Consider the following 21,592-nt stretch of genomic DNA (forward strand, 5'->3'; position numbering starts at 1 on the left):
GACTTGGAAAGGGAATGGTAATTCTCAAGCAATTTGCCTATGGGTATGATGATTGTTTTTCCAAACCACAAACCTGAGACTATCTTGAGGACCCTTCGGGATACAGGGTCATGAGCCTCCTGTGTCTGTCCGTGAGGGTAGAGAGAGTGGACTGATAGGAAGATAGTGCACTTCCCAGAGGAGAGGGGTGGGGAAAGCCCCTCCAGTAGCCTTAGCTCCTTGTACTGCTGCAGTGTCCTCACCACACTTAGAGCAAAGACCACAGGCACTGGCCTGTATACATGGGAGGGCAAGACTTGGCACTGCCCCTCTGCAGGGACCACTGGGGCAGGGATGGGAAGGGGCACACAGCATCTTAGAGGGTTCCTTCTTGTTGCCTTTTGCTTAGACCTCAGGAATAAACTACTAATGCTACGGGTATGGGAAAAGAAAAGGCAATTAGAAACTCCAGGAAAAGCAAAAAACTGTACAAGAATGTAATGTAATAAGCCTGAGGTCAGGATGGGCATGTTGTGGGGGTGGGGGTCCTCTCCTTTCCACCTTGAGGGCTGTGTTCTCCCAGCAGGAAGGGAAGAGCATCCTGGCCCCGAGCTTGGGGTTGGGTTTGCAGCCAGCCTGCCGAATTCCTCGTTCCTCGGTTGCTCACGAGGTAAAAACACTGTTTTCTGAAATACGCCCTCCAAATTGTAACTTTCTCTTCCCTCTTCTCTGTCCTCTTCCTTCACCATTTCCCTCACCACCGCCCTGTCAAGCCCGTTGAAGTTCAAAAGACATCAACGAATCAGGCTTGAGTAATGGTGGGGGTGGAGGGCTGTTGCTATGTAGCTTGAAACTCAGTTTCCCTCATTTGTGAGCTGAGAAAACAATATTTACTTTGCTGGGTTATTTCAAGGTTGCCTGAGATAAAGGTCTGACTTGTCCATGGTTTTACTTCTGGTATGTGCTCCATAAAGGGGATTCCCTCCCCACCAATGATGATAAGAGTTTGTTTTCTAAGAGAACCTTCTGTTCCAAGACCCCTTAAACATGCGGGGATGCAGTTTAGGGTTGGGTGGGGGGGGCCACTTGAGATTCACCAGAGACTGAATGACACTAGGAAATGGTAAAAGCTAATGTGTAATAAACGCTTACCCTGTATCTGGTGCTGTGTTTCAGGGAATTCGGTCATTTCATCTTTATGGTAACTCTAGAGACGGGTACAGCTATTGTTCTTGTTTTATAGATGAGAAAATTGAAGCTCAGAGAGGTGGAGAGCCTTGCTCGAGGACGCACAGGTAGCCAGAGGCAGAGCTGGGGCTCAAACCCTAGTGGCCATCCCGCACCTGTCCCCCCGGGCCCCCCAGGCCGTGCTCACCTGCGCTGCCGAGGCTCTCCTCGCATGACTGCCAGAGCCCCAGGTGGAACCTGTGCCAGGTGAACTTGTCGTCTCCCATCTCCCAAATGTACTGGACGGCCTGGGTCCCGTTGTCCCTGCTGCCACTGCCGTGGTGGATACAGTGCGGCACCCCCGGACGGTCCTGGCACAGCGGCTTCGCCACCCGCCGGCTCCCCTCACACCAGTAGCTGCTGCCCACGGCCGTGAGGGAGAAGGCGAGGGCCAGGCAGACGGGGAGGAGGGCCAGCACCCGCTGTCGCCTGGCCCGGTCCATGGCCGAATGCGGGGTGCAGAGGCAGGATGCGCAGTGGGGCGCCCCTCCCCTGCCTCGTCATGGTACGTGCCCCCCCTCAGCCCGCCATCTGGCATTCTTACATCTCCCCTCACATCCCCCTGGGAAAGCGGCGCTCTCCGGCGTGTAGCGTCCTCTGAGCAGAGCACCTGTGCCCCGAGGAGGCAAAGAGCCGGGACGCGCCCTCTTCAGCACTGTCAGCCCTTCTGTCCTCCCCACGATGGAGAGGTGCTGGGGGCACCAGTTTTCTGTTTTTGTTCAACTGTGGTGAAATGCATATAACATAGAATTTACCGTGTTAACCATTTTTAAGTGCACACTTAAGTACATTCGCGTTCGGCCACCAATCTCCAGAACGCTTTTCATCTCACAAAACTGAAATTCTGTCCCCATTAAATGCTAACTCCCCATTCCTCCACCCCCAGCCCCTGGCAACACCCATGATACTCTCTACGAATTTGGTCACTCTAGCTATACGTGGAATTTGTCTTTTGTAACTGGCTTTTTTCATGTAGCATAATGTCCTCAAGGTTCATCGTGTTGTAGCAGGTATCAGAATCTCCTTCCTTTTAAAGACTGAATAATGTCCCATTGTGTGGATACACCGCAATTTGTTTATCCATTCATCCACTGATGGATAGATACTTGACTTGCTTCCACTTCGTGGCTGTTATAAAGGACGTTGGGTTCTGACGGAAGTCCAGGGTGGTTTGGGTGGGTGTCTGGGTGAGACTGCCCCACGCTTGCCTTTTGCTTTGGGCAGGGTCCTCAGGCTGAGGCCTGCCCAGCTCTACAGAGGAAGAGACTGCTGCTGAGGACAACTCCTGGCCCAGGGACTCTGAGAGGCTCAGGTCTAGGCGGCCTGCTTCAGGGCCTGAGTGCTACGCAGAGGGGAGGGGGACATGCACCCCACATGGGTGCATTCAGCACCACCCTGGGGCCTCCAAAGCTGGCAGGCAGAGGCCCTGGCGTATTGTTGCAGGAGAAGGGCGGGGGCGGGGGGGCGGCGAGAGAATGGTCACATCCCAGGTCTCAGGGGAGTCCCTGGGATGGGCGGCCAAGTTAGGGTCCTTGGCTTCACACAGGAAAGAATTCGAGAGCAAGACATAGTGAAATGAAAGCAGGTTTAGGTTTATTTAGAGGGATACACATACCATAGGCAGAATGCGGACCTTCTCAGAACGTGAGAGGGCCTTGGGCTGTGGGGTGGTTAGTTTTTATGGGTTGGGTAATTTCATATGCTAATGAGTGGGAGGAATATTCTAACTATCTTGGAGAAGGGGTGGGGATTCCCCCCCCCCCGCATTGGGGCACCGCCCACTTTTTGGCTTCTTATGGTCTGCCTCGGAACTGTCATGGCGCCGGTGGGCGTGTCATTAACATGCTAATATATTACAATAAGCGTATAATAAGACTCAAAGTCTGCGAGAAGTAAAATCTTCCACCATCTTGGTCCTAACCAGTTTTTGTCGTATGCTCCACGGCTGTGTCATTCTTTTAACGGTTGTGCCCTGCCCCCTTCCCTCCTGTCTCATTATCACTCATGCCCTTGCCCAGGGGGCACTGCAGGAGCCGTGATGCGGAGGAGACTTAAGCTGCTTCTTGGGCAGAGGACACTGATGAAACGGTGAGGGCCAGAGGAGGGTAGCAGAAGTTTCCACCTGGCATCTGGAGCACACAGGTTCTCCATCCCATGCTAGACACCTCCAAAGACCCCCGGATATAATGGAGAATATGCCAGCCTGGGCAGGTAGGAGAAAAAGGCCAGTGGCATTTGGGTCCATATTACTCTGTCTGGACTTTCCTGCTGGCAAAGACCGAGGACTGTGGTCTGTGCTGTGGGTAGCCTGTGAGCTGTGTCTTGTTTGTCCTGGTTGCCAGCCAGTCTTGTGGGAAGAGGAGTTACCTCGTTTTATCACTAGATGGCATCCATCCAACAGGTTGGGAAGTCGTGTGCAGTCCCCCAACCCCTGTCCCTTCAGAAAAAGGATGTTTTTGAGAAGAAGTTCAAAGAGGTTAGACAGAATATTCTTATCAAAGAGGCACTGTCTTTGCCAGCAGGCAGCTTGGAGGGTAGTCTGTAAAGTGCATTGTAGACTAGCTTTACAGCCCCACACAGGATCAGAGCTATCACGTGAGCAGTTTTCCTCCTCTTGGTCACTTCATCCCTCTCTCTGCTGTCCCAAAGAGATGAACACATGGACGCCAGAGGTCACGTCATTATATGAGTCCATCTGGCGGGGGGTGGCGTCTATGTTCATTATGAGTGTTTTACTTCTGACATTTAGAGTCTTGCCACTTTATTTTATTTTATTTTTTTTAAGATTTCCAAGGATTTCCATTAAGTGACGCTCACCTGTTTTTCTCAAACTGTTCAGAATTCACTCACTTGGGTAAGTTAACCAGGTTAAGCTCCTCTGGTTCAACTTATTGGGGGGAAAAAAACCCTAAATGGAAACATGGTCTTCCTGTCTCTTGCTGAGCAGCGTTTCATCCAGTCAGGACATCTTCTGCTGGGACTCCAGTTCAGGAGGCTGGAAAGACTTGGAAGCAGCTGCCGGGAGCTAGACAGGGAGGGGAGGGTGAGAAGGGCCAAGCAGAGCCTCTCAGAGACACAGTGCTGAGCCTACTAGAGAAAAGGAACTCACCTAGAGGGTTAGGGTCAGATATGGCACCTTACCAAGTAGCTGTGGTCAGGTGACTGGTCAGAAGACCTGGGTATCCTGGCCATTTACTTGCTGTGTGGCCTTGGGCAAACCACCTAACCTCTCTGAAACTCAATGTTGCAGCTGTCAGGTGGAGAAATAATCATACCCTCACAGGGTTATCGTGAGGATGAATGAAATAGGATGCCAGGCGAAAAGATTTTATATATATGAGGTGTGGTGAGAAAGTACACACACGTTAGTTGGCAGTAGTGGATCATGGGTTCTGACAAAGGATCTGCCAGGTGGACTGAGCAACCTTTGCTTGCAACAAGTAGGGGCAATCCAGAGGCGTGCACATTTTTGAATTTTTAGGATGTTGTTTGGCTGTTGTGTGGTAGGAACTCGAGGTGCTGAGTGAGGGTTTGCTTCAGGCCCTGGGTCAGGAGCTGCTATCTCCTGGGCTGGGTAGCTGTCTTTCTGGAAGTCTTGGCATAAACAGGGCCCAGAGGAGACTCTGCCTTTGTGGCTGGGCTCAGCCCAACCTGGACAAACTTAAAGCCTTAGCAAGAATTGTCCCCCTCACAAAGCTGCCCACCTCAGAACTGGCTAGGGGCCCATCCTCCCTGCCACTGGTCCTCAGCAGCAGGAACCCAAGCCGGTCCCACCCTGGTCCTGTGCACAGAGCAGGGCTTAGGGGGTGGAACCCACTGACTGCTTTGCCTTTTCTCCTGGGCGGCCTCTGTCCAGGAAGTCCCAGGAGCACAGCTGACTTGGGGGAGGTCTGGGAAAAATCTCCTTGCCTTTTGGGGGGGCCGGGATGGGGGATGAGTCGTCACAGATGAGAAACTTTGGAGATTTGGTAGATGGCTCTAGACTGGGGCAGACGCTCTTGGGGCGGCGTCCAGAGGGTTTGTGCAAACATTTTTTCGCCGTAGGAAGAGGAATGCAAGAGGAGGCCGCCTGTGGTACATCTTGGACCGTTCAAGCAATGTGCCAGCACTTGTGACTGCACAGCGAGGAAGATGAGGCCGGAACCGAGCCGGGCAGGGCCCAGGAGTAGGAGAGTGGGACCCCTGCCCGGAGCCCACACACTGCCCACGGGCATCCCTGCCACCCGGGGGGCCAGGCCTCCCCCCTCCCCTGGGAAGCGGGCTCTCTGGACCCCTGCGAGGCCCTTCCTGGCCCTGCTGCTTCTGGTTTCCATCAAGCAAGTAAGAGCCGTTTGTATTATTACTGTTACTGTTATTATTATCAGTTGTATGTATTTTCTGACTGTAGAAGCACTTCAGGCCTCTTGTAGGCAATTTGGAAAATGTAAAACAGTATTAAGACAATAACGATCAACCATAATCCAAGCATTCAGAGGTAATCACTGTTCATATTTTGGCATATGTTCCTCAAATCCTTTTTCTATGCTTTTTTTTTTTTTACACAGCTGGAATTAGGATGCAGAAAACATTTTGTATCCTGGTCTCCCCTTTACATCATATTATAAGCATTTTCCCATGTCAGCGTGAACATTGCAAAGAGCATTTAGAACTCCTGCATGTTTCCTCCTGTCCACTTTCATCATTCTTGCAGGTTTCAGTTATTTAAATTGAATGGGTGGATTTTTTTTCCCCTTCCTTCCTTCCTTCCTTCCTTCCATTTCTTCCTTCCTTCCTTCCTATTATACAAATACAGAATGCTCATTTTTTACAAAAATAAACTTACCGAATCCAGAGAAGCATAAATACAAACTACACATCACTGTAATCCCACCATTCAGAGATCACCCTCATTCACATTTTTTTCACTTATACTTAAGACATTTTTCTACCATTTATTTACATATAGTTTTTTTAAAAACAAACATAGACTCATCCTATAAATATTTTCTTGCAATATGCTTTTTTTCTTAACAAAATACACTAATATCACAAACTAACACTTTCATGAAACAGTTACTATGCCCCAGGTCTGGTGCCAGGTCCGGGGCCCTTATTATCTCATTTCATGCTCTCAGCAACCCTGGGAGGGAGGGTCTCCTGTTAACCCCATTTTATAGATGAGAAAACTGAGTCTCAAGGAGGTTGAACTTTTTTCCTACATCAGAAAATGTAGCTCCATGGCATGATGTTTAAGGTCTTCAGGGATGTATCATAATGTATGTAACTATCGTCTTTAGTTGGGCGTTCTTGGTAGTTTGTTTTATTCTTATCCAAGGAGACGAGACCTTTGCCCCTTCCCTTTTCAAGGTTCCTTTTTCATACCAGGCCATGATGTGAAGGAAATTCAGTTCCATTCACCTGAGTAAGGAAGTGTCTTGAGAAACGCTTCTCTTCTTCCTTTGGTCCATGGGCAGAGTTAGTCTCTGTTTGCAGCCTCGGAATTCTGAATGCCTACTGCGCCCATGGAGGGAGGGCTGGGTGCTGGCTCTCATAAGTGTTCACCTTATCAGACTTTCTTTGGTGCTGGTCCAGAACCAGACAGGCAGAAAGCCCCTACCAAATTCTCTGTATCCAAGTCCTCCCAGAGGCTGGCTTCAAACCCTCACAAATGGTAGATGTGAGCGCAGACCATGGTTTCATGGGATTCTTGCCATGCTGGCTGCCTCTCGTGAGTGACCAGAACATTCCTGAGGGGACGTGGCCTGGCCTGCCACCTGCCCCGGGACTTACTTAGTGGCAGGACCGTTGTTGGGAGAGTTGATACAGGTCTCTCACCCCTGCTTCAATTCTCTATCTCATATTCAAACGGAGTATATTCAGCTAATTGCCTGGTTTTGTTCACCTCCTATCCACAACCATGTGTCAATTGTCTATTAGGTGCCAAGCTCTGCTGCAGCACTTGGCATTTTATCCTAAATCATCTTGCCCAAACCCCCACAATGAGCCTATGAACCCATTTCACAGATGGGGAAATTAAGATTCACAGGAGTTACACAATCACCTGCGATGGTATAGCTTGTGAGCAGTGGAGCCGTCGCACCTACCCCCATCTATTTGCAGTCCTGTGTTCTTTCATCCCCAGCATTCCTTGGAAGCTGTTGACATACGAATATTTCTATGTGACAACAGCAGAATCTGCAGTGCCTCAGGCCAGCTTATGACGCTGACCAAGCCACACCTTGGTATTTTCATAATTGATAATGTGCCTGTGAGCAGTGTCCCCTCCCCGCCTCTGCCATCCCGTCTGTTTTCAGAACCTCTTCCCTCTGTCTGTCCTGTGGTGTGTGTATATAATCCTGAAGACCCTCCTCTTGGTTACCCACCTTAAAACCCATCTTCTTTCTCCAGATGTTTATGTTACAAGGCTTTGCATAGATTGCCACGATGAGTTTTGCTCATCGACGCTGGCCCTGCATGGATATAGATGACCGCGATGTGTTTTTTGGCTGGAAGTCTTCATAAAATTCACTTAATGAGAAATTCTCAGGGATAGTTTAGTTTCTAAATTCGAGCTGGGAAACGGTGCTATCTTCTCACTTCTCCTCCCCCTCCCCACAACTCAGTTAATTAGCAGTTGCTTTGGCATCAAAAAATATAAACTCTCTAAGGCTCTTTAAGAAGTGAATGTGTGGCTCTTTCATACTTTGCTGATGAGAGTGTAAAAAGGTGAATATTTTTAAATAAAAATTATTTTTTTGACTAGGATAGATAGTTTGGCAGTACACTGTCAAAACCTTTTAAGAATGTATAGTCTATGACCCAGAAATTCCAATTCAAAGAATTTTTCCTAAGAAAACAAAGATGTGCTCAAATTTTTAGCTGAGAATATTTTCATTACAGCATCATTTATATTACCAAACATCTAAAACAATGTAGATGTTCAATGCTAGAGGATTTAAAAAATAAATTATATCACATTCATCCATAGAAAATTATGGAGCTCTTAAAATGGTGTTTTAGAATTGTAGTTCTTGAAATGGAAATACAGTCACAATATATCTTCTAGTGGGAAAAAAGGCTACAAAACAGTATGATTTCCTTTTGGGTTAAAATGAAAAAGAAAAGAAAGAAGAAAGAAAAAGGATGTGAGTGCAGAGAGAAGAGCCTGGAAGGAGATGGTTATTTCTAACTGAAAAGATTAAGATTCCATCTTCTCCCCTTTTTGCTTGTCTGTTCATTTTTATTTTATTTACAGTGAAGTCTATTCCTTCAGTAACAAAGAATAATAGAAGTTTTATTTTTTTTTATTATTATTTTTTAAAATTTTTATTTATTTATATTTTGTTTTTGGCTGTGTTGGGTCTCCGTTTCTGTGCGAGGGCTTTCTCTAGTTGCGGCAAGCGGGGGCCACTCTTCATCGCGGTGCGCGGGCCTCTCACTATCGCGGCCTCTCTTGTTGCGGAGCACAGGCTGCAGACGCGCAGGCTCAGTAATTGTGGCTCACGGGCCTAGTTGCTCCGCGGCATGTGGGATCTTCCTAGACCAGGGCTCGAACCCGTGTCCCCTAGCATTGGCAGGCAGATTCTCAACCGCTGCGCCACCAGGGAAGCCCTAGAAGGTTTATTTAAAGCAAGTCAGCAGCGGCTTTTCCCCCCTTTTCCTTACTCCCTTCTCAGCCAAGTGTGTTGTGATGCTCGTTGCCCATGCAAGGAAAAGAGGAATCGAGATCAAGCTGAACTTTTCCAGTTAGAAAACATCCACTCGTCATTACTTTATTTGGATTTGGCTGTGATTGAACTTGGATTTGCCGCCTGTGTTTTTGGTGTCGTTAGGACAAATACCTGGGAAGACAGTCTGAGTCTGTCCAGCTCTTCTAGACTGACCAGATTCAGGGCTTCTTAGGTTTTATTTTTTTCTTTCGACCATGGCTATTAGTCACGGCAAAGAGCAGGGGGATAGGAGAATGTTAGTCCCGGGACAGCTCACATATACTATTGATTTTATTATCTCTTCCTCTGCCGGGTCCTGGTGGATATAAACAGCACTTTATCCAAGAAAGGGTCTCTCTTTGGTGACATGGAGGAATGTGGAAGCTGATGATTTGGTTATCAACATCTCTGCTGAATTTGTAAAAATAATATAGTCAGTTATGGTCCCATTAGGATGTGTATTCCTTTAAACAATGTGTTCTTATGTTCCATTGTGCCTCTTGGGCCATAACTGAGAGAGAGATTATTACTGGAGATTTAAAACTCACTGGAAACTGAAACCAAGGGATAAATGCCAATTATTTCAGCATCATTATCATCATGATGACTACTTATTGGCTAATCCCATGGTTCCCAAATTGTGTGTTAAGGTGCCCCAGGGCACCGCTGTGAACTCGCAGGGGTGCTGTTAGATATTTTAGTTTTTTGAGGGAAGCAGCGCTTCATTATTATTATCCATTCCTTTGGATGATGTTGTATCTTTGCAAAGCTGGGCTTCTTTGCAGTTGCTGTGATAAAAAGCAAGCACTGCATAAAAATCAGTGTGGTACAGGAGCACAGGTGGTGATGGCCAATCTGATTCTCAGGTCTGAGACGTTTTACAATCCCCAGCAGACACTAAGTTTGTTCAGGCCTACCTACTTAATTAGTGGAACTTTAGATATTTCTTTTGGCCTGGGGATGCTGTGGGAAAATTATCGAGACACGAAAGGCACCGAGAGCTGAGAAAGTTTGGGCACCTCTTGTCCAATGATGGCCATACTAGGTCTTCTTCAGAAAGTTGGCTGTGTGATTCTCTGGAAAAATTGCAAAGGAACTACTCTCAGACCCTAATGTGAATGCCATGGGATTGGGCAGGGGGGCATGGTGGGCAGAGGAGGGAGGGGGTAGATTGGACTAATTACTCAGGAGGTGAAAACTAGCTACCTGTGAGGCTCATAGATGGTTTTTGTTTGTTTGTTTCATTCCCTCTCTGTGTGTGTGTGTGTGTGTGTGTGTGTCTGAATGCCTTTTGGTGGACTGTCTCCCCAATTTACAATAGCCCCACCATCACCTATCCCACCTCATTCTTTCAGGTTACCTACCTGGCCCAGAAAAGCACTGAGTTTGTTACCCCTTGTGAGAGGAGACAAAGCCACAAAGCTGACTGATTTGCTGGGTGATCTTAGCCCAGATCACATATTTAACCCCTGCCGGGTTCATCCCAGCCCCCTCCTCGCTCCATCTCTGAGCCTCTGTTTCTTTAGCTGGAAAATGAGGGAGAAAGAGGACAGTAGCCCCTGTGCTAAGGGCTGGTGTTCAGAGATGAAGGGCCAGCTCGGCCCTCCAGGAACATACGGGGTAGTGAGCGAGATGAACGTGTGACCCGCCGATGACAGTACAAAGTGATGGGTTGTGTGTGGGGTCCCGGGGCACCGTGGAGGGTTACTAGCTCCAGGCTTCAGTGAGAGACGTGGCCAAATGGGACCAGCAGCCATGAGCTTGAGTTGAGCATTGACACATGAACCAGGGAGTGAGCCAGGGGAAGCGAGTGTGGAAGGGAGTTGCCGACGGGAAGGGCAAAGATCCCAAGTCATGGGAGAGCAGGTTGGGGGTTGAGAGACTTGGGACGGGTGTGGGTGAGAAGTTCAGTCTTGACTCAAGGGGTCCTGAGGGGAAGACTAGGCAGGGGAGCCCCCGTTCTCAGGTCAGCCCTGGGGACCAGTCCCCCTGGAACAGCATGGAGGGGGGACGTGGCACCAGTGAGGAGGTGAAGGGAATGGGAGGCCAGCTTGGAGAGGAGAGAAATGCAGGAGGACAGACTCGGGTGCATAGGTGGATGTGGGGGGGGGAGGGGAGGAGTGGGGGACGACTCCTGGCTTCTGGTTTGTGGCTGAGAGGACGATGATGCCAGAACTGAGCCACTAGGTAGGGGCCTGTTTGGAAGCAGAGGAAGACAGGGTGAGACTGTCACCCGACTTAGGCCAGCCGCTTGTATAATCACCTTATCTTTAGCAGACGCTGAGTCCTTTAGGGCAGAGACTGTGTCTTGTCCATCTTTGTACCCCCTTAATTCCTTCCTAATGGAAAGCCTGGCACACAGTAAGTTCTCAATTAAAATGAGTAAATTGAAGAAGGGAAAGCCCCTTTAAAACCAAAACCAATGGTTCAGCTACACAATTAGAAGTTGTTAGACAACCCAATTATCTGGAAGGCCCCCCAAATGTATGCTGTATATCCAAGGTTCTATGGGATGTTGGAAAGAAAAAAGATCCCGAAGCCTCGGTACAGTAGCAGAGCATCTGTGACCCGATGTCTTCAAGTCTGGACCCACAGCCACCTGGGCGGGACAGCACAGGCCCTGCAATTGTTCTGGCTCTTCTCTGACCACCGTTGAGCCCTCTTAGTGCACTGCCCCTCTCTTTGAGATCCACAGAGTCTTAGAAGCATGCAGCTATTCTTCTGGCTGGTTGTGAAACGTCAGGTTGGGCACATTGCGTCCTCTTGAAATGTCAAGCTCATTGAAGATTTTGAAAAACATCTTTTGTGTTTGTTTCAAACCCAATATGATTAGATTATGGAGCGCATGTAAAATGTGTATGTATCTTGAAGATAGGAAATAAGTTACCAAAGAAATTGTTTCGAGGTGCAGGCCATTATGGACTCATCAGTGGGAAGGTTTGAGAATCATGGTGTGAGATGACGGCAAGGCCACCTCTGTGCTTGCTGCTAACTGCGGGTCACCGTGGTTTTCTCTGCTCAGGTTACGGGATCTCTCCTTGAGGAGACAACTCGGAAGTGGGCTCAGTACAAAGAGAAGTGTCTGAGAGACTTACTCAAGCAAACTTCTGGTAAGTACATGTATCAGTTATCTATGGCTGTATAACAAATAGCCCCAAAGCTTCGTGGCTTAAAACAGTAATAACAATGATTTATTATCTCTCACAGTTTCTGTGGGTCAGGAATTCAGACAGAGCACACTGAAGATGGCTTGTGTCTGCTCTACAACGTCTGGAGTTTAGCTGGAAGACTCAAAAGCCAGGGGTTGGATTCATCTGAAGCCTGGTTCACGCCCATGTGTGCTGCTTGATGCTGGGAATCAAGCTGGGGCTGTTGGCTGGAACACTTCCATGTGGTCTCTCCATATGGCCTGGGCTTCCTCACAGCATGGTGGCTGGGTTGCAAGGACAAGCATGACCAGAGGCCACGTTGCCTTTTGTGACCTTGCCTTGGAAGTCACTTCTGCCATGTTCAGTTGGGTCAGACAGTTAGAAAGGCTACCTGCCTCCATTGTAAAAGAGCATGCGAGATGGGATATATATGCGTGTGGCCATCTTTGATAAAAGCCATCTGTCACAGCACACTGACCACCTAATCACATGACGTGAGCCACTGTTGTAGATTAACCCAGGAATCTACTCTGTGTTGAGGGGGGTGTCCTTCGGTCTCCCATGGTGTTAACACTTCTCTTATCCTGGTCTACATTAGGTTTAGAGCATTCTAGCTAATATGTTAATAGTTTGGTCAGCCCATAGCCTCTCCTGCCTACATGCTGACTCTTTGGATACATCCAGATCCTTTTTTTTTTTTTTTTTTAAAGAAAAGAAAGGAATAAGGAGCCTTGGCCCACTGCCTCTGAGACTGGGGACTGTGGATGAAAGTTGCCTCCTCCTTGTTCTCCTGGCTTCTTTCAGATCATTTCATTCAGGGACCCGGAGGTTGACAGGACACTATAAACTCTCTCTGCCTTTTCCTGACCTGAAGGCAGTCCCAGCCTCCAAGCTATGCCCTCCTCCCTCTAAATAGTCCTTCAGCCAGGTGGGCGGCCACCGAGGCTTGATTCATTGCAGGAACCACTCCCGCCTAGAGGAATATTGCTTTCTGAGGTCAAAGTAGGGCAGGTCCTCCTGATCAGGTGCCACGCTTTGGGCAGCTCAGCCAGGTGAGCGCCCACACGCTGGGAGCTGACACTTGGCAACCAGGTCCATAGGGTGCCCCGAGCCAGCCCGGAACCCAGCAGATCTGCGCTGGCAGGGTCCCGATACCAGCAGCCTGGCTCTTCACCCTGAGTGGCCCCCGAGTTCTAGCTTAATAGGGAGCCAATGGTAGGAAATGATGCTTGGTAACCAGGAGTGAGGAGCTTGCAATACGGATGTTTGGGGACCAGCCTGAAACCCCTCATTTGACTCTGGGGGCCCATAAGGGTGGGGCTAATGTCTGTAGCATCTCATTGCCAAGTGCCAGGGTGTAAATCATACCCTGAGTTTGAGGTGCCCAAATATTTCATAATGATCATTGGATTAATCTTCAAACAGAGAAGTCTGACCAGGTAGTGCTTGCGTCAGGTACACATGACCAAGGACCTGGATCCTGCAAATCCCCTTATATCCACAGGTCATTTTGCACATTTCATATTAAGGGTGTTCCAGGATCTAACTGGTGAAGGTTTGACAATTATTTAGTTAATTATGGGACAGAAGATGCTGGCTGAACATCCAAGTGTCCTCCTGACCCTGAGTTTCTGTGAGAGTTCAGCTCATGTAAAGTAAACCAAAATCAGTGTGACGTGCACATTGACATAAAAGGCTGGACCACCGCCAGGGGTCAAGTTGGGTAGACAGAGCCACAGTGTGGGGCTGCATGAAGCATTCCTGTCCTCTCCACGTGGCTCCTCATCCTTGACCCGTCTGGAGAGTGCGACGCCCCCTGCTGGTCCCTATGCAGCCTACACCAGCTTCTGATGCCAGGGAGGTGGGTTCTGGGCTCCATCAGTTTATTTTGTCCTCTTCTTTCTGCAGGCACAGTTTGTAACGGGACCTTTGATCAGTATGTGTGCTGGCCTCATTCCACTGCAGGAAATGTCTCTGTTCCCTGCCCTTCATACTTACCTTGGTGGCGCAAAGGTAATAAGTCTTATTTTACCAATTTCTAACACTTCCTTTATGGCTGGTCCCTCCTGGGCAGACCAGCCAAGGGGCGGTTAGGGGAAGGCTCCAACCAGGTTCTTTTCTCCAGCCCTCTTCTCCCACGAAAGGTCTCCTTCTAAGCTGTCAGTAACACATCTTCCTTTTCCTCTCTGCTTCTTCTCTTGTCTTCCTGCAAGTCTTCTGTGCCTGGAGGTTCTGTTTATATCAGACCCCTCTTTTCTTTGAAGAGCTGAGAGTCCAAGTCTGGCTACCACAGACTTTGCTGCAGTGAGAGTAAGACTTATCACCGTCACGGAGAGGAGAAGGAGATGCGGAGCAAGGCTGGGATGCCGACATCCGGGCAGTTCTTGCTTCTCGGATGGAGAGGAAGGCCATCAAGACGACCCTTGCAATAGCGTTGGGACGAATTGGTGCTTTTCAGCCCCATGGGACTTAGATGGGGAATTTTACCCGTAGCTTGCCCTGAAGTTACCATTACTTAGAACCGACCTCCACCTGCCCCAGCAGCCCAGCCTCCTGGTTGTGTGATTCTGGACGGGTGGGGAGTGAAACAATTCAAATCTAAGAACAGACCGCTATTCTCAAGGAACATCAGTGATTACAAAGTTCCAGGCCAAACAAAATGAGAATGGGTTTCTTTCTTTCTTTCTTTTTTTTTTTTTTGGCCACACCGCGCGGCTTGCAGGATCTTAGTTCCCCAACCAGGGATCAAACCCAGGCCCTCGGCAGTGAGAGCATGGAGTCCTAACCACTGGACCGCCAGGGAATTCCCGAGAATGGGTTTCTGAGAAGGAGAGATGGTGATATTTGGTACTTAATTTCAGCCCAAGAAATCATCACATCAGTTAAAATTTGGTTTCAATATTTTGATGCCTCCAGAGCAAAGAGAGAGAATTTCGAAGGAAGATGCATTTCTGGATGGGAGCAGTAGTGACATATTCTATGGAACTGTCATCTGGGGAAATTCAGTGGGAATCAGCCCAGAAGGCCTGAGGATGTGAAGCTGAAGGGAAGATACTAGAGAGTTTGCTGGACCAGCGGGGTCAGTTCAGTGGGGGAGGAAAGAGCTTGCTGAAGTCAGGAGCCCTGAGGGAGGGCTTTATACTCTGAGACTTTGGGAAAGTTCCCAGAGCCCTCTAAGCTGTGGTTTCCTTGTAAAGTGAAGTGAATAACAGCCGATTCTTAAGGGCGTTTTGAGGCATGAATGGGAAGGCACACATTGGGTCCACCACACAGTAGGTGCCTCGTAAGTGGGAGCTGAGGCCGAGCCCCACCAAGGTCACACCCCTCGGATTCCTTCAGGGCTTTAAGGACCCGAAAGTCTGCGACTCCTTGAGGGCACATGGAACAGATCAGCATCGCCCAGCCCTACCGTCTACCTGTTCCTTCCCAAGAGCTAAAAACACAGGTCGATTCCACTTTAAGAGAAAAAGTGATCAAAAATCCAAACTTACAAAGAAGTTGAGTTAAAGGCCTTTTAAAAAAAAATTGGGTTCTGGGCTCCTGAAATGTACTCAAGGGAGTGTGAGTCCCAAAAGGTAGGAAGTGACTCTTCCCCTCGACATCGTGTGCATCAAATTTTTAGAATCCAAATGGGGTGCCTGATGTCAAAGGAGGACGTGGCACAAGTGGAGGGATTTGGAGAAGAAAGGATGGAGCAGAGTTCTTGCGGATGAGATTAGAGGAAGGAGCATTAGAATATGAGAAGGGAGAGAATATACAGGCACAGAAGACTGACCATGAGGCTGGGGCCTGATCGCGAAGCCAACTGCTTTATGCTACAGGCTTTAAACTCCCCTCCGTAGAGAAAGATTATGTGGAGCCAGTGAAGGTGTTAAGGCATGAGAAGGACATCGTAGGGTTTGTGGTTTGGGGAGATGACGCTGGTAGCCTGTGGTTGATGAACTGAGGGATGGAGGGGGATCAGAGAGGCGAGTTTGGAAGCTCCTGCAGTGGTCCAGAAAAAGAGAGGATGAGGATGTGGATACAGGTAGAGGCAAGAGGTTGGGAAGAAGAAGAAAGAGTAAAGAAAAATATTGGAGATAGGATAGTCAAGACTTGTCATCAGAAGCAGGAATTGAGGGACAGAGAGGGGTAAGGCGCTGCCTAAGGCCACAGAGCTCATAGGTGGCAGAGCTGGCTCGGTCCAGCGCCCTCTCTTCTTCATGGCACACGGCCTCTTGGGCATCAGGAAGCCCCAGGTCTGCGTCTCCCAGCTGGGCCACACCTTGGAGGGCTGTCACATCTCTGAGTCACGAGGGACCGTTCCAGCTCCGGGGACTTTGGGTAAACACAGCAGACATTAACGGAACATGGTTTGTTATGAGATGTAGAGGCTTCCGTGTTTTTCTTTCCATCCTAAATAAACAGCAAGGATGCTATGAGCCTCCAGAAGGGGAAGTGAAAATTCCTTTTCCCTGGGATTTTCCACAGCTTTGCGGTGAGGATGAGGGCCTTCCCACGTGCTCGGGGAACGGGCTGCGTGTTCTGACCTTTCCCCCAGAGCTGTGTTTACTTTCAGAGAACTCAGGAAGGGCCTACAGATACTGCCTTTCTCAGGGCACTTGGCAGACGCTGGAGAACTCCACAGATATTTGGCAGGACAACTCCGAATGCGCGGAGGACCACAGCTTCAAACAAAAAGTGAGTCAGCTGGGCTCGGTGAGGACGGGCCCTGCGGCCCAAACCAACCTCTGCCGGGGTCCCCGCAACAGGGGCCACACAAAGAGCCCGCCCCCAGTGCGCCTGCCCCAGACTCACCTGGGAAGGTCCTCCGTCACCCAAAACAGCAACCCGGACGGCAGCCGCAGAATCCCTTCTGCTGCTGGGATGAGACGTGAACCTCTCAGGGAAGGAGCCCCAGCCTCTGTGCTTGCTGTTCCTTCCGCCTGGAACACTTTCCCCGGCTCTTCTGTGGCTTCTCCTTCCCATCAGTCACATTTCAAGTTCAATGTCTCCTTCCAAGTGAAGTCTTCCAAGGCCACCCCATGGAGAATGGTCTCCATGGTCACTTTCTACCACTCCCCCCAGCCTTTACAGCACCTGTCACTCTCTGACATTCTCTGGCATCTGCCCCCTCCTAACATGTAGACTTGGTGGTGGCAGGAGGCAGTGTGTCCTGAGGGACACACACCTAGCATCCGGGGTACAAGCTCAAGGCCAAGGGCCTGGCAGCCCGACTTCACGTCCAGAGTCTTTGCTCCCTAGCTGTTTATACCCCACCCTTCACTGCTCTGTGCCTCTGCTTCCCCGTCCATCCCCAGCAGAGTGTATTTATTGCGTGTACCGTGTGAGGGCTGAAAGAGTTGATAGACATACAGTTCTCTGGAGAGAGCCTGACCCCTCGTCGCCACGATGTAAGTAAGAGTGCTGGCTCCGTCACCAGGGTCCAGCCTGTTCGCTGGGCAGTAAATCGTCATATCATGTCTGTGGTTCCTTCCCAGTGGGAACTGGCCCATCCTTGGCTCTCTTGTCTATCACATCTTCCCATGAGGCATGAAGAACCTTCCATCAGATCCTCTACCTCCGCAGGGAATTTTTTCTCAACCTCTTTTTTTTTTTTTTTTTTCTCAACCTCTTTTTAACTTTATTACTTGACTTGAGTTGGCACAAGTCCGTGTTCCCTAGACCATGTGACAGGTCACACCTCTTAAAGGTATTAAAATCATACCTGTGCTTGGGTTGGATCCAGCTTATCTCAAGAATTTGTCTGACTTTTCTCACAACACCAAACTCATGCTCACTGCATGCCGTGAACTGTGCACTTTGTATATATTTCTTATCTTCCCTCCTGGACGAAGCTGCTTGAGGACAATGACAAAGTCAGAGTTATATCAGAATACCTGCCACCCCTGGCCTAGTGCTGCTAAAGGTGCACAAAAGCCTTTACATACAGTGGGCACTTAGTAAATATTGAATGAATGGTTTCACAGATTCTGAGTCAGTGGGTGTGTGGTGGGGGTCTAGGTGTCAGTACTGGTGGGAAAGCTCCCCAGGTGACTCTGAAGAGACTGGAAACAGAGGTGGTGACAAGGAATTCACCAGCAGGTGTGAGATGCCTGCTGCTTGCTCTGGGCTGAGGTCTGCCGACAGGGACAGCAAAGCAAGATGGGAAAACTGCACTTTCCAAGACAGGAAGTAAAGTTTTCTCTCTTTAGAGCAGTGAGGACACGGGCATTGCCTCCCCCTCTCTGCAAATGGCCATATTTCCAAGAAATCAAATACTTAAAAAAAAAGTTTCTGGCCATGTTTACCTGTGTTTCTAGTAGAGGGTTGAATTTTTGCCCAAAAAAGGCTAGTGTTAGTAAATCTATGCCCTTTGGAGTTTTGGCAAACGAGATATGTTATGTTCTTCCAACTGACAACTCACTGGGGGTCCTTATGCATGTTAACTGGTGCTTTTTTAAGGAGATTGTGTGTGTGTGTGTGTGTGTGTGTGTCTTTCAAAATTGTACACACTATGTCTTTTCCATCTTCACTGTGCATTCATCATGCACTGTGGCCATAACTTTTGCAGTTTGAAGTGTGACAGCAAGACTAGCACAATTCTCTAAAATTTCACAGGTAGAAGATTGGTTCTTACTGTAGATCTTAGCAACCTCAGCATATGATTTTTTTTTTCTTTCCTTATTAAGTCGAGAACTTTCATCTTTTCTCTTAAAGGAAGCACTTCGTGGCTTCTCTTTGGCACATCCGAATTGCCAGCATCAATACTCTTCGGGGCCATTATTAAGTAAAATAAGGGTCACTTGAACACAAGTACTGCTGTACCAAGACAGTCTAGCTAATAACCAAGAGGTACGAAGTGACTAACGGGCAGGATATGCTGGACAGAGGGATGATTCATGGCTCAGGAAGGACAGAGCGGGGCGGTGTGAGATTTCACCACCCTGCTCAGAATGGCGCACAATTTAAAATTCATGAATTGTTTATTTTTGAAATTTTCCATTTAATATTTTTGGAACGAAGGTTGACAGCAGGTAACTGAAACCACAGAGAGCAAAACTGCAGATAACGGGAAACGACTGTAAAAGAAAAAGTTGATAAATTGGACTTTATCAAAATTAAAAACTTATGCTCTTTTAAAGACACTGTTAAAAAAATAAAAAGGCAAGCCACAAAATGAGAGAAAATACTGGCAAAACATGTATTTGACTGATTTATATCTAGAATATATAAAGAAGATTTACAATTCAAAATTAAGACCAACAATCCAATTTAAAAGGTGGCCGAATATTTCAACAGATACTTTACTAAATAAAATATACAGATGGCAAATATGCACACGGAGTGATTCTCAAATCATTAATCATTAGAGAAGTGCAAATAAAGCCACCATAAGGTACTACTACACACCCATTAGAATGATTAAAATTTAGAAGACTGATTGTAGGAAATGGTAGTAGACCCTCAAACAGCTGGCACTCTGGTGGGAATGTAAATTGATACAACTTATTTAGAAAACAGTTTGGCAGTTTCTTGAAAAGTTAAAATGTACACCATGCTACCACATCATTCTATTTCTAGATGTTTATCTTAGAGAAATGAAAACCCATGTCCACATAAAAAGTTGTACAGAAATTCTCCGAGCAACTTTATATGTGAGAGCCAAACTCTGAAAACAATCCGAATGTCCATCGGTGGGTGAGTGCATAAATAAATTGCGGTGTATTCACAATGGAATACTACTCAGCAATAAAAAAGGAATAAACTATTAAATTTTAAAAAATTTTAGATTTACTCTTTATTGAGGTAATATTGGTCTGCAGCATTATTTAAGTTTCATGTAGACAACATTCTGTTGCTACTTCTGTATACCCTACAGTGTGCTCACTACCAAAAATTTACTTTCCATCCACTGCCATATAGTTGATCCCCTTTACTCTTTTCACCATCCCCCTGCCCCTCCCCCTCTGGTAACCGCTACTCTGTATATATGTGTTTGTTTTTGTTTGGTTTGATCGTTTATTTTGTTTTTTGTTTTTGTTCATTTTTTTATATTCCACGTATGAGTGAAATCATACAGTATTTGTCTTTCTCTGTCTGACTTGTTTCACTCACCACAATACCCTCAAGGTTCATCCATGTTTTTGCAAATGGCAAGATTTCATCTTTTTTATGGCCGAGTAGTATTCTTGTATATATTTACCGCATCTTCTTTAGCCACTCAGCTGTTGCTGGGCGCTTAGGGTGTTTCCATATCTTGGCTGTTGTAAGTAATGAACGTAAGAGTGCATATATCTTTTTGAATTAGTGTTTTTGTATTCTTTGGATCAATATCAAGAAGTGGGATAGCTGGATCAAATGGTAGTTCTAGTCTTAATTTTTGGAAGGAATCTCCATACTGTTTTCCATAATGACTGCACCAGTTTGCATTCCCATCAACGGTGTAGGAGGGCTTGCTTTTCTCCACATTCTCACCAACACTTGTTATTTCTTGCCTTTTTGACAATAGCCAAGGAATGAACTATTGGTACATGCTATGACATGGATGAATCTCTAATTATTCTGAGGGAAACAAGCCTGACAAAAAATAGACTATTATAAGATTCCATTTATATAACATTTTAGAAAATGCAAACTACTCTCTAAAGGCAAGGGATAGTGAGAGGGGATGAATTACGAAGGGTCACAGGAAACTTTCGGGAGGTGATGGAAATGTTCATGATCTTGAATGTGGTGATGAAATCACAGATATATTCATGTCCAAATTCACCACTTTAAATATGTGCAGCTTATTGTACCCCAATTATACTTCAGTAAAGCTGATGAAAGAGTTATGCAGAGAAGTTTAGGCATAACCTAGCAGGTAATACGTATTTACTATGGGTTCTTGTGCAAAAACTTATTCAGAAACATAATCTCGATGGCTATATGCACAGTGGATTGAGTGAGAAGATGGGATCTCCTTTGGAAAATCACACTTAATAACAGAATTGCCAGTAAACTAACCTCTGTTCACAATCAGGGTATCCTGGGACTCAGGGAAAATATTCCAGTGTTTTAGTGGGTCTTTCTTAAAGAGATCATCTATGAAAAGTTACTTTAGGAAGGAGACATCCCGATGGAAACCCGGCCCTGTCTTCCAGAGACAGGGACCCCGATGCTCTAGGGACAGCACGCTTGGGGGCAAAGAACCTGTCCTCATTCCCAAGATGTCCTCTTGTCCTGGGCACGATGCTCCTATGATATTGTGAATCTCAGTGCATCACTGCTGGGCAGTGGGACCAGCCATGGAGGTGAGACCCCCAGTGGGCTCTTCATTCATGAAGGTTCCTCGAACTCTGAGATGTGCCAGAGAGCTGTGGTGTAAACAGGTCTACTAGGGTTCGAGGCATGGAGAGGGGGTTGGACACCATAGCTGCCTGGCTTGGCGGTCACACCTGCTCTTTCTCTGCGTTCAGGTGGAACACCGCGCCTTGCTGTCGACCTTGCAGCTGTTGTACACTGTGGGGTACTCCCTCTCCATCGTCTCCCTCTTCCTGGCTCTCACCCTCCTCTTGTTTCTTCGGT

The 21,592-nt window shown here is 47.6% G+C and overlaps 1 protein-coding gene across 5 annotated transcripts in view; it reads left to right on the forward strand.

Moving 5' to 3' along the window:
* The first annotated feature begins 1,324 nt into the window (after window positions 1–1,324).
* Window positions 1,325–21,592, forward strand: part of GLP2R (glucagon like peptide 2 receptor) — a 55,706-nt gene continuing 35,438 nt past the window's right edge. Inside the window, exons 1-7 of one of the 5 annotated variants that reach the window (XM_082373286.1) lie at window positions 1,325–1,711; window positions 3,992–4,060; window positions 5,251–5,526; window positions 11,917–12,004; window positions 13,952–14,056; window positions 16,584–16,723; window positions 21,484–21,590. In XM_082373286.1, the coding sequence (XP_082229412.1) occupies window positions 5,338–5,526; window positions 11,917–12,004; window positions 13,952–14,056; window positions 16,584–16,723; window positions 21,484–21,590 (629 nt within the window). In that variant the 5' untranslated portion in view covers window positions 1,325–1,711; window positions 3,992–4,060; window positions 5,251–5,337. Of the gene's footprint in view, window positions 1,712–3,307; window positions 3,418–3,991; window positions 4,061–5,250; window positions 5,527–11,916; window positions 12,198–13,951; window positions 16,724–21,483; window positions 21,591–21,592 lie in introns of those variants that run through there. The other 4 variants (XM_082373285.1, XM_082373288.1, XM_082373287.1 and 1 more) reach the window with 4 other exon arrangements.

The sequence above is a fragment of the Balaenoptera borealis genome (genome assembly GCF_965194805.1).
Source record: "Balaenoptera borealis genome assembly, chromosome: 20".
Classification (NCBI taxonomy): Eukaryota; Metazoa; Chordata; class Mammalia; order Artiodactyla; family Balaenopteridae; genus Balaenoptera; species Balaenoptera borealis.